We start from the raw sequence: 17,910 nt of genomic DNA, 5'->3' as shown, positions 1-17,910 counted from the left end.
CTTTTACTGTAACTGGGTGAAAATCTTTGAATTTCACACCTAATACTATTGCAGAGGCACCCATCAACACAATGATGTACTGAGTTAAGGAGAAGGCCTATCACAAACTTGCCAGAGATAGGCAATAACCCTGGCTTTACTAGTGTCACTTATATCCTAAGAACAAAATGAAACTAATTGTAGGATAGGTTTACCAGCAGTGGTTATATTATGCAAATCTTCAGTGATTTGTACCTTACATTTTAGAGCTGTCACTGAAGCCATTAAATACTGTGGCCTTAATAACATGACGAGTGTTTTCATACACCAGTTTTTAGAGCTGATTTGAACCATAATGATACTGCAAGCCACATATCACACACCATTTTGTGTGTGAGTACTAACTTTTCACCTTAGTTGCCTTATTTTAAATGCCTTTTCCACTCAAGTCCCATGCATCTGTAAATATGAATTTCTGTCTACAGGTTTAGTCTAGATTTTAGCAAACTCCTTTTATCACTGGAAATTTGTTAAAAATACAATACAGTGAACTTTCTTTTGTGCATGAATAATTTGTGCCTCCAAGGGGACAAGAACTCAAGATTGCCAGTGAACATGTCTCATTTTCAGTTCAGGAGGAAGATACCAAAGTTTATTGGCATTTATTCAAAAAAAGTTAAATTCATGCATACTTCCTGTTTCCTGTTTTTCAAAAGTTGGAATGCATGTTGTCACTTGTAAGAACGTGAACAACAGTCAAGATATTGAATGCTTCTGGAGGCTAGCATGCTTTTCTTCAACATACTTTATACAGCACACAAAGTTTAAATAATTAAGTTGATTTTTAATTATCGCCCTTCTAATTCCTTTAACACACTAATTATGCTGAACCTAAGGTTCCTCACGGTTCATATCTAGTTGTTTCCTTCCGTGGATCCATGCTCACAGTTTGCGATACAAGATCGATTAGTCAGTGAGCTACCATTGCTGAAAACCACAGGATAAGGTTGACGGTCAAAGGGCAATTTGTGTGAACTACTGTGATCAAGGTGGAACTGACTGTAAGAAATCAAAGGACAAGAACAAATGTAAAAGTAGCTAAGCCATATACTGATCAATATGTGGCCAGCAGCAAAAAATGTTAGGAACATGATAAACCTGAGAGCTAGAAATCCATAATATAGTACTTTAAAGAGTAACAAATGTTCCATACTTAGTGGAAAAAAATCACGCATAGTTACAGGTCTGTTACTGAAATCACATTTTTATTTTCAAGTTTGTTTGCTATCCTTAAAGCCTTGACTCCTTCCTGTGGTTTTACAGATATCTTTGGCCCTCTGCACAAGTGGCCACTATGTGTGTGTCAGCCTTGTCAGTTAGTTTCCAGAAGTTCTTCAACCACAGAGATGTGACAACACAGTCTGACTGGCATTGCCTGATGTTCCGTCAGCTGTCCCTCGATTCAAAGATGATGACTATTCAGCATCACGAGTTTCTGCAATGGGTCTTTAAGTGACCAAACAGGCCAATTCTCAACCCGCAGATCTTTGGGCACATGGGGTAGGACATGCCACGAGTTAGTGGGATCCGGAGTGCAGGATTTGCTTCCTTCTGTGTATATACTTGCTCACAGACCTACATCCTTTCAGCAAAGGCTGCTGGATAGCAGTTAGGAGCAGGGACCCTAGCTCTTTTCTTTAACTTCCTCTTCACTCACCTTAACTCATATCACTGAAGCCAATTCCAGCACTTCTTGCCAGTACCTTATCTGAGATCAGTTAAGTTAGTATTGATCAAAGATGGATCAAGATCTATATGACTCAGTTACTCATTGTAAAAACTCACTAAGACATCTGGGGAGCTTAAACTCATTTCTTTGTCTGCTTTTTAAATGTAATTCATTTTCTTATGTTAACCATACGCATGCAATAAATGCTTTATATGACACTTCCAAACTTCAGCATTCAGCAAGTTATTCTCCTCACTGACCATGTCCAATTTTCTCCTAGGAACAATGTGTCAGATACTTGCACTTCTGGGTAGTAAAACAATAATATTATGATTTGCATGTGGAGCTACTGTTTCTCATATTTTTCAAAAGCCCAATCAATAGGAGGTAGTCCAACCCCTTTCCATCAAATTCATTGGCCACTTGCTTTTTGAAGGGACTGATTTTCACCGATTTGTTGTAAATCTTGTGGCTCTTTTCCTCAAAATCCCAAATTGAACACCAGACTTAAAATTCTCATTATTAAAAATTCTGTTTCAGCTTTATCGCAATGGCACAGGCACTGAAGAAGATCATAGAAAAGTTGATGAACTGCACCAACGATGTCTGAATGCAGAACGTTCAAAAGATGATCTCCAAATAAGTTTACAAACAGCACAAAACAAAATCAAGAAATTTGAGATGAAGTAAGAATGTCTCTTCCTTCAGCATTTATGTTACAACAAAATATTTCATGGCATTGCTCTGATTCTGATAGCGTCATTACAACATAGGAGGAGACCATTTGGCCCATGTAGTCCATGCGTGGTCTCTGTATAACATTTCAGTCAGTCCCAATCCCCTGCTCTATCCCCATGGCCCTGCAAGCTTATTTCCCTAAAGTGCCCATCCAATTTTCTTTTGAAATTATTGATCAACTCCACTTCCATCACCTTCGTAGGCTGCGAGTTCCAGGTCATTACCACTTGCTGCGTTAAAAAAAACTTCCTCTTGTTCCCCTGCATCTCTTGCCCAAGACCTTAAATCTGTGTACTCTAGTCCTTGCGTGATCAACTAATGGGAACAGCTTTTCTCTGTCCACTTTATCTAAACCTTTCATTATCTTGTACAGCTCTCTCAAATCTCCGTTCAACCTCTTTTGTTCCAGTGAGAACAATCCCAGCTTCTCCAAACTAACTTTAACCAAGATCCCTCATCCCTGGAACTATTTTGGTAAATCTCCTCTGCACCCTCTCAAGGACTCTCACATTCTTCCTAAAGAGTGGTGACCAGAAGTGGATGCAGTACTTTAGTTGTGGCCTAACCAGATGTTTCTGCATTAAAAGTATCTACCTGTCGCAAAGTACGTAGTTGTAGCATTAGCTCTTTAAAGTAACCTTGCACTGAAAATGTGCCAATAACTTGTTCGATCTTTTGTCTCCTAAATCTGCCATTAAGTGACGCTTGTATGCCACCTGCACCAATTACCATTATGTATTTACTCATCCCATTGGGATGCTGCTCCATTGCAACATGACTGAGATTAGTTCAGCAGCCTGAGGAACAGAACCTGTGCCTTCCAATCCATAGTGCTAAGCATTGGTATCACACATTGGAGCAAGGATAGTTAACGCTATTTTCACATTTATTATAGGTTAAATTGCTTCTCTAGCGTCATCTTCACAAAAAACAATTTGTTTGTAACTGTCCTGTCAAAAGATATAAGCTGTGCTGCAATTTATTGGATGAATTTTCACTTACATTTGGACTACAGCTTGAATGTTTCTGACTGAATTAACTCTTGGACATAGCAAACATTGATAACCCTGCTAACAAAATTAAGATATTCAGGAGGCTGTAAGTTTTTAATTGCGTTTATTTACTGTGCATAATTAATATATGTACATTTTACTTAATCATCTATGATGTTCATTAGCACGTTTAACATTTGTTACAAATAGTTTTTGTAACGAGTGCACAATGTGTGCAGAATTATAAATATATTCTTATGACTCCTTCAATGTTTCAGTTAGTTTAAAAGAAGTAAGCAGCCTGTAACTAATCCGTACAGACCAGGAAGATCCCTGGTTCACTCCTCTGGATTTAGTTAATTGATCTCGGTGCAGTAAAAGGAAATGGAAGAATTAGCTTCAGGGTCCCGTTGATGAGGTAGATGGAACGGGAGGAGACCTATGCAGAGTACCAGCAGACTAGTTGGACCTAATGGCCTCTTTCTGTGCTGCATATTCAATGCAATTCTACATAAAACAATAAAAAGGAGAAAATTAACGAGGTTATCCTGTTAATTCTGTTTGTTTAAACTATACATATGTGGATGTCAGGTGAGGACAAGATTGGTTTTGACTGTGAGGCCTCTGGCTGAATAGCAAACAGTGGCATCTGTTAAGGCTCAGGAAAGAAGGGGATAGGGTTTTAAAAATGGCAACTGACAAAATATAACTTAAATGTATATTCCATGTCTGTAGATACCACAGAGAATATGACTAACAATAATGGCTGTTATGGTTAACCTTCTGTTCATTTTGTAGTTATGAGGAGGAAATGTCCCGTTGCCAAGAAATGGTTCAAAAACTGCAGAGTACTCTGGACTCTGTTCGTGGAGACTGTGACATGGTCAGTGAGGAGCGACTGAGATTACAGAAAGAAAATGAACAACTTCGTAAAGAGATGGAAGAACTGAAGAAAGCTAGTCTAGACGTACAAAGGAAAGCAAGGCAGCAGGTATGAGAGTATAAAAGAAGGGGGAAAAGCTTCTTAGGTGTATCAGAGGTTTTTTTTTTATTCATTCATGGGGTGTGGGCTTTGCCGGCTGGGCCAGCATTAATTGCCCATCCCTGGTTGCCCTTGAGAAGGTGGTGATGACAGCTGAGTGGCTTGCTAGGCCATTTCAGAGGACAGTTTGGAGTCAACCACATTGCTGTAGATATGGAGTCACATGTCGGCCAGACCAGGTAAGGATGGCAGATTTCCTTCGCTAAAGGCCATTACTGAACCAGATGGGTTTTTACAACAATCAACAATGGTTTCACGGTCATCATTAGACTCTTAATTCCAGATTTTTATTGAATTCAAATTTCACCATCTGCCGTGATGGGATTCAAACCTGGGTCCCCAGATCATTACCTTGGGCCTCTGGATTACTAGTCTAGAAAGCATTGCAAGACATCATATTGATCTAAAATCTTTATATAATTTTTAGAAAATATTTTCTAAATCTTTGGAGTTTGGAGAGGGGAAACATGTTTGATTTGGATATTTTCCAACCTGTTCTGGGGGAACTGCTAAATTGTAACATCCCTCCCTTCCAGTTGCTGTTGTTGAAATCAGTTGAATCGGGCTATTCCAACATTTCTGCTGTAATGACTTTGTACTGCACCACATGCAATTTGACACTGAAGGACAAAAGTCTTGGAATAGCTCAATTTGTTGCCATTACAAAAAGCAAATTCTAAAAGACCCTTGTTAGAAATTTTGTGACAAAAATCTCAGTGTCTCGTGCTCCCTCTATCCCGTCTCTTTCTCCCTTATGATGGGAGATGAGAGATTGAGCAGTTCAGTTGTTCTTTATTTTTGGCAATTATTATTTCCTTGCAGGGGTAGGTTTAGAAGAAGATAAGCAATTTGGTTAAGCTTTTGTAGGTTTGTGATTCATAGATTTTCCTACATTTGAGCGAATCAGCATGGGTAACTTCCTCATGGTGCACTATACCCTAGTCCTGCTCCATGCGACATGTGCACGCCTTTGAATTGTGCACTCTTAAATAGCATGTATGGCTTCGATGAGCGTTTCCTCTGCCTAGTGCTCTACGCATACCAATTTCTGGATCACTAGGCATAGGTAAAAATAGATGGTGACCGACAATCTGAGTAGCCCTCCATTATTCACATTTGACATGCATTTCCTGGCCAGCCCTAGCATGGGTGAGAATCTCACACTTGAAGTGAGGAAGGAATGTGAATTGAATTTAAATGACAGGAGAATGAGGTCGCAAAATAAAAAAAGAGGATCATCCAGTGAAACGGGACATTAGAGGTTGCAGGGCTACCTCTTCAGCTTGGAGAATATCGAGCAGCAGGCTATAAACTTGAGACCTCTAGAAAAATAAATTTTATATTTTTTGATCGGGTTGAAGTGTAACAGGGCTGCACTGTAGGCTGGCCGTATCTGGCAGCAGCCAACAGACCTCACTTTCACCAACAACTAAGGCTGTTCTAGCTTGCCAGGCCCCATTTGGAACAAGTCCACATTCAACAGTGCTCTTCCTGCCCAAAAGTTTATACCGAATTGTCAGATTAAGTTACAATCAAGTGTGGTCGCTTGCATAAAGCCTATTTGGGGGGAGACAGTGGCATAGTGGTAATGGCATAGTAGTATTCCAGAGGCCCAGACTAATGCTGTGGGGGCATGGGTTCTCATCCCACCATGGCAGCTGGTAGAATTTAAAATTCGATTAATAACTTCTGGAATTAAAGGAGAGTCTCATTAATAGTGACCATGAAACCTTTTTCGATTGTCATAAAAACCCATCTGGTTCATGAACATCCTTGAGGGAAGGAAATCTGCTAGCCTTACCTAGTCTGGCCTACGTGTGACTCCAGACCCACAGTAATGTGTTTGATTCTTAACTGTTCTCTGAAATGGCCCAGCAAGCCAATCAGTTCCAGGTCAAGGATGGATAGGCAACAAATCCTGGACCTGCCAGCAATGCCCACATCGCATGAAAGAATAAATAAAATTAAAAGTTCCCTGACTTAAACTGGGGAAAGGGGGCTGGGAATTGGGGCCCTTGTCTTAAATGTAAAAAGGAATATTGGTACAAAAGAGCATCTGCATTCAAGCATTATTTGAGTAAAACTTATTCGCAGTTCCTAAGAGACCAAATAGCCTCCCTCTGTGCTGTAATAATTCTGTGATTTAGGTAGCAACCCTGGAACACGAGTTCTCCTTGAAGGAACATGGATTTGAAATCCAGCTAAGGGAACTAGAAGATACCAGCCGGAATTCAACCACTGAGCTGAAACGTTTACTATCAGCGCAACAGAAAGCAACCAGTCGATGGAGGGACGAAACCAGGAAATTAACTGAAGCTTTTGAGGCTAAGGAAAACAAACGGAGGTAAGTGAACTCTGCTGTGTGTGTGTGTGTGTGTGGGTGGGTGGGGTGGGCAGGGATTCTCAATTAGGGGTCTGCAGTCCCCAGAGGTCCATTAGAAAGGTTCAAGAGGTCCACCAAAAATATCCAGAGAGTTTGTAGGATACAGGCCTTGTGTAATCTGCCCGCACCTCCCTCTCTTATTATCTAATGAATTTTTAAACCCACACTTGACCATTTGACTCCATCGTCATCCAGTAACTGAGCATCGCCGCTCATACAGGCGCAAGAGGGCTCACAGATGCAACACAAACTACACCCCTCACCCGAGCCTTGATCTGGTGCCCTGCATCTTCATATCAATCCCATGTCCAGCATCAGCAAGTTTCACAGTAAGTAAAACAATGATAAATATATACATTTAATTGTATGATTAATCTTTATACAGAACAAAATACTTGTCTTGTAATTCTAAATTTCTACCCTTCAACTTGTGGAAATAATTTTTCATAATTTTGAAAATTATGTCCTCTCTCTTAATCTTTGTCCTCAGAGAAAATGTCTCAATTATTCAAGCCATAACTGTAAATCTACTGATAGTACTCTTTCCATAACTCCAATATTTTTCTAATATAGTGCCCAGAACTATGCAATACTCCAGCTGTGACATAGCCAAAAACTTTTACAAATTCAGCATTTATTTTCTTGCTTTTGTATTCAATGTCCTTCCATGTAAAGCTTAGACTCACATTTTTTAGCCCTTTCATCTGCACTCCACTTGTAAAAACCTTTGTAACTGGGCTATTAGATCTTTCTGATCCTGCACACCATGAAGAATCTTGTTCATTTCCTTTTCCCAAAATTTACTACATCACATTGCTTTGAGCTGCATTTGTTATCTATCTACCCACTCTGCTAGCATGCTTCTTCTCTGCAATCTTCCTCACAGTTTAGTATGCCTCTTAATTTGATATAGTTTGCACAGTTCAGTATCAATTTTTTCATGCCTCCATCTAAATAGGATCATGCTTCCAGTGTGGAATATAACTTCAATATTGCACTATAACACTCACAAACTTATTTGCCAAATAAAACAGCATGTAATCAGAACGTAACCAAATTTACCTCCTGCCTGTCTGTGTAATCTTCCTGGACGAGGCCAATTAGGGACAGCGGGCAGGCCCCACAGATGGGAGGGCCAGTCAGAGCGCCTGAGGCTGTGGGCGGCCTGTTGCTCCACTGGGGACAGTGGATGCTGTGGTTTTCGATGGGAGATTTTGTCATGCCCTCTGAAGACTTCAAAAAATGGTAAAACTAAGTGTGGCCACAGCTGCCAAGCCATCTGTGTGAAGGGGGAGCCCCTCTATGGGATGGCCTGCAGCTGCCACCATCTGGCACCCACAGCTCCAGGGGAGGGGGGAATTAAAATAAGTCTTGCTGACCTCCCAGCTTGTTGGATGACAGCCTCTAAGCAACGGTTGTGGTGGGGGGGGTAGGTGGGAGGTGGGGGGACTGTCCACTGCCAGGAAGATCCCAGCAGTGTCACCAATTTGTCCCGGTGAGCACTTAATTGATAATTAGTTATCAACCACTGCTGGGTGGGTAGTCAGTGCTTTATCAGTGCAAGATCGCTTGGAGGCAGGAATACACCAAGGAACTGCCCTAACCTGGGGACCATGCCACCATCCCATCTCCACCCCAATTAAGTCCAGGACAGAGAAGCCCATGGCCTTCCTGTCCTGCTGCCTATTGAGGCCCTTGAGGGCAATTAATGCTCTCTTAAGGGCCTCATCCTGCCACCGTTGGTATTATCCCAGTGGTGGGCGGGCTTGCAGGCTTCTAGCAGGGGGGTGAGGGGGATCCCTTGTTCAAAGGCACTCAGTGCCTGATCGAGGGATCCAGCATCAGAAAGGAGGGGGGGCCGCTGAGAGCCAAAGCCCTGCCTTTGCTGCCAACCCATCTCTCCCACAACGACCCCTCCCTCCCACCATCACTCACCTGTGGCCTGGGATCTCGTGACGATTGTAGGCCTTGGGTGGGTGTCATACCGGCAGCAGCCACTGCCTCCCCGATGGTGCTGCCGGAGACTGGCAGATCTCGGTGGGCCTAACTTCTGCTCCAGGTGCCTATAATTGAGGGGAAGACCTGCTGAGTGATACTTAATTAGGTGGACCTTCCTTAACAGAGGCAGCGCGGGAGTTTCACTGGCTCCCCAGCCGGCAGGTGAAACCACCGTTGCTCCCATTAAATCCAGCCCAAGGTCTCTAATTTAGAAAGCTTCCTTTTTGCACTTTTTACAATGAAATTGTACTGGGAAACGTGGCTTTTATGTAATTTTTAAATTTAATTGAGTTTTATGTTGAAGTTTAGTTCCTGTTGAAAAATCTTGGCCATTGATCCCTTCTAGTAAAATAAAGAATGCACTGGAACACTAAAGTAACTAGAAGTCTGAACTTCACTTTCTTGATGAATTACATATGCTGAAAATGAAAATATTACGCCAGCCATATGGCTATTTGTTTTTCCTTTTCTGCTTACCTGTGAGAAGTTAGAAGATGTTTTTAATGATTCTAATTGACTCTTTCCAAATATTATGTGTGAAATTCATTGTAACCCCAAAAAGTAGTCTGCTGGAAATAACCAGATATCTGAAATAAATAATTCCCAACAAAATACTATTTCAGTCTTTCTTCCTCCTTGCTGACAGGACTGAACTAAGCCGACAGAAACAGCACTCCCAGGAGTTGGTTTCTCAGCTGGAGATTGCGCATGAGAAAATGAGAGAGGTGAGATAATTGCCTGCCATGGTCTCAATTATAGATCTAACCTGTAGTATATTTATTTTGCATTATTGTTGGTGCACATGTACTGTTAAAGTTAGAAATAGCAATTGCACTTCTCAGCTTTGCACTTACTAAAGCTACACCTGTCCTGGTTAATTGTCTTTGTTTATTCTTTCATGGATATGGGTGTCGCTGGCAAGGCCAGCATTTGTTGCTCATCCCCAATTGCCCTTGAATTGAGTGGCTCGCTGGGCCATTTCAGAGGGCAATTAAGAATCAACTACATTGCTGTGGGTCTGGAGTTACATGTAGGCCAGACCAGGTTTCCTTCCGTGAACGATATTAACGAACCTGATGGGTTTTTACGACAATCGATGGCAGTCGTCATGGGCCACTATTACTAAGACTAACTTTATATTCCAGATTTATTATTAATTGAATTCAAATTCCACCAGGTGCCCAGAGCATTAGCCTGGACCTCTGGGTTACCACTAAACCACCATTTCCCCCTAGTATATATAGTAAATTTAAATATATGTTGCCCATTTGAATAGAAAGGAACAATTTATAATTTTTTTTTCAAAATCAAATTTTAAGAAACTGTAGGAAACATTTATAATCTAAGTTAAAGTGTGGGCTATATAAATTTATTTACTGACTGTTCCCTTACTTATTCCTTGGTTTGTACGTAGCATTGAAAATGTAAGTATGAATATAAATTTATATTTTAAATATAAAATATAATTCAATACTGAATTTGTACCATGTGATTATTTACAGTTGTAAAGTATGAAAAAACATGATTGACAGATCTAAAGCTGAGCTGCAATTTTCATTTCATATGTCCGCATGACATAGATTGAATGGTTGACTCACACACAAGATGGATGGCCAAACCACATTGATATTAGATATGAGAACTGGTGGTGTAAAACAGGATTAAAACTTTTTCAAAAATAAAATGTAGAAAATGCTGAAAATATTCAGCAGATCAGGCAGCATCTCTGCAAACGTAGTTCCATTGTTTAAAAAGGGATCAATGGAAATGCCAAACAATTATAGGCCAGTTAGTCTTACATCGGTGGTGAGCAAATTAGTAGAATCAATCCTGAGAGATAGGATTAACTGTCATGTAGAAAGGCATGGACTAGTCAGGGATGGTCAGCATGGATTTGTTAAAGGAAGGTCTTGCCTCACAAATTTGATTGAATTCTTTGAGGAAGTGACAAGAGGGTTGATGAAGGTAGTGCAGTGGATGTTGTGTACATGGATTTTGGCAAGGCATTTGACAAGGTCCCACATGGCAGATTTGTCAGGAAAGTAAAAGGGTTATGTGGCAAACTGGATAAAAGGTTGGCTTTGTAACAGGAAACAAACTGAAATGGTCGATGGATGCCCTTGCGAACGTAAAGTTGTATCAAGTGGTGTTACACAGGGCTCGGTGTTGGGACCCTTGCTGTTTGTGTTATATATTAACGATTTGGATGTGAACGTTGGGGGCACGATTGGGAAATTTGCAGATGACACAAAGATTGGCCGAGTAGTGGATAGTGTAGAGGATAGCCATAATCTCCAAAACAATATAGATGGGCTGGTGGAGTGGGCGGTAAAGTGGCAGATGGATTTTAACATGGAGAAGTGTGAGGACACACATTTAGGAAGGTCAAACAGTTACAGGGATTACAAAATAAATGGGAATACACTAAGAGGGGTAAATGAAGTGAGAGATCTTGGCGTACAAGTACACAGGTCCCTGAAGGCAGCAGTTCAAGTAGACAAGGTTGTAAAGAAGGCATATGGAATGCTGTCCTTCATTGGCAGAGATATAGAATATAAAAGTAAGGATATAATTTTGGAATTGTATAAAACACTGGTGAGGCCACAACTGGAGTATTGTGTGCAGTTCTGGTCACCACATTACAGGAAGGATGTAATAGCTCTGGAGAGAGTGCAGAATTACAAGAATGTTGCCAGGGTTAGAAAAGTGTAGCTATGAGGAAAGATTGGATAGGTTGGAGTTATTTTCCTTGGAACAAAGAAGGTGACTTGATTGAGGTATACACAATTATGAGGGGAATAGATAGAGTGGACAGGATAAAATTGTTTCCCTTGATGGAGAATTCTAGAACCAGGGGACATAGATTCAAGATAAGTGGCAGAAGGTGAAGGGGGCACATGAGGAAGAACTTTTTTACGCAGAGGGTAGTGGGTGTCTGGAATTCACTGCCCAAGTTGGTGGTAGAGGCAGAAACTTTAACTCTTTTAAAAAGTACCTGGATCTGCACCTAAAGTGCTATAAGCTGCAGGGCTATGGGCAGGTAGGTGGGATTAGAAAAGGCACCTGGGTGTCCTCAGGCTGGCATGGACAAGATGGGCCGAATGGCCTCCTTCTGTGCTGTAACTTTTCTATGGTTCTATTGAGAGAAACCGAGTTAATGTTTCAGGTTGCTGACCCTTCATCAGAACAAACTTTTTCACATTGTTTTGCCATGCAAGTGTTTAACAGATGACTTTAAGACAGTTATTGTAGACATTTGTTCAGATTTATTTTACTTGATTCTGTCTCTTAGCACAGAACAGAAGGAAGTCTGCCCTTAATTCCTAAAATCCTAGATTGTTTCCATTCTTTTTAATCATCATTGCCTGTTTTTTGAACTGATGCTTTGGGAAAACTTAAGCTAGCATGTAGTGAAGTTAACATTTTCGGTCCTGAATCACTGAGGCCTAAAAAAGGCTTGATGGTGATGAAACGATTGAAGCTGGACAAAGTAAGACCAGAGCTGTAGGACTTTAAAATCTTACTACGGGAAATGTTGGTCAGTTGAAGTAGTGTTTCAAAGATTAATAACCAACATCAGTTCACCATAGAATAACTGATGTCAATTAGTCTTTTATCTTCAGCACAGCTGTTGATGTGGTGTACATGGACTTTCAAAAGGCATTCAATACAGTGCCACACATCAGACTTGTGAGAAAAGTTATCGCTCATGGAATAAAAGGGATAGTAGCAACGTGGATACAAAATTGGCTGAGTAACAGGAAACAGAGGGTAATGGTCAATGGATATTTTTCGGACTGGAGGAAGGCTTGTAATGGAGTTCCCCAGGGGCTGGTATTGGGACCCTTGCTTTTTCTGATATATATTAATGATCTAGATCTTGGTGTGCAGGGGACAATTTCAAAGTTTGCAGATGATACAAAACTTGCAAACATTGTAAACTGTGAGGAGGACAGTATTGAACTTCAGAAGACATAGACAAGTTGGTGGAGTAGGCAGATTAAGTTCAATGCAAAGAAGTGTGACTTGATGCAATTTGGTGGGAAGAACGTGGAGAGACAATATAAGATAAGGGGGTACAATTCTTAAGGGGGTGCAGGAGCAGAGGGACCTGGGTGTATATGTGCATAAATCATTGAAGGTGGCAGGACAGCTGGAGAGAGCAGTTAATAAAGCATACGGTATCCTAGGCTTTATTAATAGGGCATAGAGTACAAGAGCAAGGAGATTATGCTGAGTTTATGTAAGACACTGGTTAGACCTCAGCTGGAGTATTGTGTACAGTTCTGGGCGCCATGCTATAGGAATGATATGAAGGCATTGGAGAGAGTGCAGAAGAGGTTTACAAGAATGGTTCCAGGGATGAGAAATTTCAGTTATGAAGATAGATTGAAGGGGTTGGAACTGTTCTCCTTGAAGAGGGGAAGGCTAAGAGGAGATTTGATAGAGGTGCTCAAAATCATGAAGGGGCTGGATAGAGCAGATAGGGAGGAACTGTTCCTGCTCTTAAAAGGATTGAGAATGAGAGGGCACAGATTTAAAGTGATGTGCAAAAGAAGCAAAAGTGATGTGCAAAAATATTTTTCACACAGCGAGTGGTTTGAATCTGGAATGCACTGCCTGGAAGTTGTGGTGGAGGCAGGTTCAATCCAGGCATTCAAGAGGGCATTAGATGATTATTTGAATAGAAACAATGTGCAAGGGTACAGGGAAAAGGCAGGAGAATGGCACTAAGTCATAATGCTCATTCGGAGAGCTGGTGCAGACACGATGGGCCGAATGGCTGCCTTCTGCGCCGTAACATTCTGTGACATGATGAAGAACTGTCCTGAAGTGGACCTTATACACTATATCTGAATAAACTAATTCCTGAATCTGTTTCATCCAGTGGAGAGCATTGTCAATTCGTTGATGGTGATCCGAATAGGGCAGAGGCATTTAATAAACAATTTGCCTCAATCTTTATTAAAGAGAGAAGGAGAATCCTGAAGTGGTTGAAAGCGAGTTGAGCGATATTGTGATGGGTAAAAGGAACTTATTGGATAAATTAATTGTGCTAAAGAAAAATCCAACTGTCAGGGCCTGAAGGGATACATCCAGGATCCTGAGAGAGATGAGGGAAGAAATTGCAGAGGCCCAAGGAATTATGTCAGGGTGTTATTGATTGTGGATGTACGCCAAAAGCAGCCAATGTAGTTGCTTTTTTTCAAAAAGGGAGACATCTAATTTAGTTAATTACAGTCCAGTTAGCTCAACATTTGTAATGGAGGAAATTTTAGAGTCTCTAATTAAGGGTGAAATTACCACTTATCTCGATAAGGATAAAATGGAAGCAGCCAACACAGATTTAAATGGAGACAAGCGTACTTGGCAAATCTCATGGACCTCCTTGAGGTAACAGGCATGGAAGGTGGCGAAATGCGAGCTATAGAGTAAATAGACTTTGTAATAGAATTGACCAAATTTCTTTTGGCCTATCAAACTTTTGTAGCAATTTTCTCAGACGAGACAAAATACATTTCATCACTTTCCTCACTCATTTTAGGCACTGAGCGAATATTCCTTGCTAAATCAAAACCAGGACTTATATCTGACCCATCAACAAATCTGCCAGCTACTCCCTGTTCACATTACCGACACCTTTCTTTGTCCAGTTCAAATTTCCTGGCTTCCCTCTCTTTGCTATTCAAGGCTTTTCCTTTCACTTACTCTTTGGGATTCTAATTCAAGATTTTGCATTTCTCTCTCTCTTTCTCTTTTTCCTCTCTTCCCAGTTCAAGTTTTTTCATTCCTTTTCTTTCTTGAACTGAATTTTTTTTCATTTCCTTTTCCAGTTCAAGTTGTTTCATTTGCAACTGAATTCTAGCCAACTTAACCTGTGTTTTATCTAGATTACCTTTTTCTTCCTCCAAGATTCAAGTGTTGAGCCAATACTTTAACTATTTCTGACTTCTTAGCACCTACTTTTAAATCTATTTCTAACTTTTCTGCCACCACTTTTACATTAACTTTTGTTAACTGTTGCAAGGCACTGACAAATCCTCTCTTTCAGAACGATTCAGCAATAGACATGGCCATTTTAATTTTTCAATAAATACAGCAAAAGCCACTGTGAAATCTTGTTCATTTAGACTTTGGCCAAACCCAGTGTACTCATCTCAGCCTGTGGATTTGGGATCCCACATAAAGCCCCAAATTTTATGATCCCTATTGAGACTGATAAATTTTCAAAAGAAATTTGAACTTCCAGTTAATAGCTGAATGGATGACACGACAAGATTTCACGTTTAAGACGTTAACTGTAACAAAAAGACTAAAAGCACAAATGACTAAACACTACTTTTGTAGGCAACTTATACTTTAAACTACAGAACAGAACTTTTAATGGAACCGAAATAAAACCCACTATCGGGTATATGTTACAGTTTCCTTGAAGTTGACATTCAGCTCCCCTGGAACCAGCCTAAAATGATGCTTAACTCCCAAGGGTTTGCATTTGATTTTTTTCCTTTCCCAACCTGGAAACTTTTAGCTGGGCAAAACTTCCAGCCTCATTTCCATTCCTCATGAATTTGGTCTTTCTAATTCGAGTGTGAGCTCCCACCTGCACTCCTCTGTGGTGAACCACAGAAACTTTCAGCCTCTAACTGCTCACTCTCCCACATCCAGGCAGATTAGCCTTGATGAGAGTTTTCAGGGACATCTTAGAAACCCTTCCCATCTCCATGTCAATGTGAATCACATCGGCCTTATATCCAGGTAGATATGCTAATTAGCAATTCTTGAGACCCTAACTCTCTATCTTGGAAGTAAATTGATAGTTTAAAGCACAACTGTTTGCAACCTGACATTCCCAACGCTTTTTTGGGGGCTTTGGGGACTCATGGTCCATCCATTGTTAGCACACAGGATGCTGCCATTGTCTCTAAATGTAAACACCTTGCACCTTCTTCCCAGTAAAACAATTTGGGTCTCCCCTTTAACAATCAAGCCACCCAGGCTTGTTGTCTGACAGTCTTCAGAACAGGTTACATGGCCTCCTTCATTTTACCTTAAATTAAAGACGCAATGCCAAAACATAACAATTGTATAAACCTCATAATTGTAACATGATGTGATGCATTTCAGTAAAGGTTAACGGTGGCAATTTATATTTTGAATAGAAGTAGGCTCAGTGTTGTGGAAGAGCGGAGGGACTTGAGGGTACAGCTTTACAGGATGTTAAAGACAATTCAGGTGCATATATAAAAAAAACTGATAGAATTCTCCATTTTATTGCAGAAGATATAGAATATAAAATCCAAGAGGAAATAGTGAGCCTACATAAAACCTCAAGACCTCATTACTGTGTGTTCAGTATTGAGTTCAATGCTCTATGAAGATATATATAGGCTTTAGAGAAGCACAATGTTGGTTCAGTAGGGTGCTGCCTAATATAAGGAAATAAAAATACCAAGAAAGATCTAAAAAGTATTGGATCTTTTTCATTGGAACAACACAGATTGCAGGGCAGTATGATAGAAGTGTTTAAAATTATGGAAGGTTGGGGCAGAGTAATAGCAGATTGTAGCTTCTCATACATAGTAATAACAACAGGAGAAACTTCTTTACACAGAAACTTGAGACTAGAATCCCAATAGTCAGTGTTTGAGATTGAAACTATGTAAATATTCAAGATTAGGTTGGATATGTGAATGAAGGAATAGGAAATAAAGGGATATGGGAACGGGGCAAGTAAGTATAATTTCTTCCTATGTGCTGAACAGGAAAATAAACACCTCCATGGACTGGTTGGGCCAAGCAGCCTATTTCAGTATTGTAACTTCAGTGTGTTTCTATGGTACAAACTATTGCATTCTGTTTAATGTCTGATGAAATTAACATTATGCAAATAACTTTTTCTGCAACGTTCAGAATCTGGGAGTGTGCTTTTGCAGCATTTATCCTGTAACACAGGACAATATTTTCATGTTCAGTGTGGCGTTCCCACTTTTTACACCTGGTACAAATTGATAACTAGTAGCTTCTGCCAAACTTCCACTGTTTCCCCTTTCTAGTTGTCTGGTTCCATTGATAGCTGCTCTTGCCTCTTCTAGAAGGAACTAGATCAGTTAAGAAGATCAGTTGCACCCATTCTACAGAGCAGAACTCGTGACCACTAGGCTAAGCCTCTTTCCAGGACAAGACTCTAGTGATGTTTATAGTTTGAAAGTCCAAAAAGTGGGCCAAAGGAAAATTGCATCTCTCCCTTGCCTGCATCAAATGGTCTGCTGTATTATAGCTAAATTGCACACGCTTAAACATTGTAGTATCAACCAATATTGGTGAAAACAAATTAAACTTTAGCTAATTTATTTTCTGTGTCTGCATTCTATTCAAATATGAATGCATTGGAGGATTCAGTACGTAACCCAATCGGTAAACTTGTCTATGCTTGTACAGTAATTTGTCTCATTAAATCAGTTAAAATTTATCAGTACATTTGATCGGCAACTTGTAAAACTTTTGATTCCTTTTGGAAACGGGTATGCTGTAAGCCATACATGTGTTCAGTAAGAGGAATAGGAAACTTTTTGTAACTTCTTGCTTCACTACACAGAACGCACTTGACATCACAAAGCAATTAAGATTGTTCATCCGTAAAATTATCAACATGAATATAATCTTCCAAGCTGAAAGAATTATGTGTTGAAGCTTAGTTACCTAAGCACTTAATTTTTCCCCCTTGCTCATTATCAACTACAAACCATTAGCAAATATCTTCACTGGAGATAACGCTGTTTTGGAATCCTGTTACGATACTGTTAGGAGCCACTGGCATTTAAAGAAGAATCTGAACACCCAGCAATTAACCAACAGGACTATGCTGCAAGATTTCACGTTTTTAAACAAAAAATTCTTTATTGTATATAAAGAGAAAATAAACAAAGCAAGTACCACTAACTTAACACTATAGATTATAAAGAATTAGGGCAGAATCGTCTTAGACTTGCGCTAAGTGTGGTAATGGGCGGGGAAAAGGGTGTTTTACCTGCCGGCCGCAATGGCG

General features: G+C 40.3%; 1 protein-coding gene across 1 annotated transcript in view; it reads left to right on the top strand.

Moving 5' to 3' along the window:
* The window catches only part of sclt1 (sodium channel and clathrin linker 1), a 110,670-nt gene that overhangs the window by 73,656 nt on the left and 19,104 nt on the right, over nt 1-17,910 (top strand). The window contains exons 17-20 of the mRNA XM_078538582.1: nt 2,249-2,394; nt 4,237-4,429; nt 6,628-6,824; nt 9,508-9,586. Of these exons, the coding sequence (XP_078394708.1) occupies nt 2,249-2,394; nt 4,237-4,429; nt 6,628-6,824; nt 9,508-9,586 (615 nt within the window). The remainder of the gene's footprint in view (nt 1-2,248; nt 2,395-4,236; nt 4,430-6,627; nt 6,825-9,507; nt 9,587-17,910) is intronic.

Source organism: Cetorhinus maximus, chromosome 1 (assembly GCF_964194155.1).
Source record: "Cetorhinus maximus chromosome 1, sCetMax3.hap1.1, whole genome shotgun sequence".
Taxonomy (NCBI): domain Eukaryota; kingdom Metazoa; phylum Chordata; class Chondrichthyes; order Lamniformes; family Cetorhinidae; genus Cetorhinus; species Cetorhinus maximus.
The sequence above is the reverse complement of the archived record's forward strand: the minus strand, read 5'-3'. Positions and strand labels throughout refer to the sequence as shown.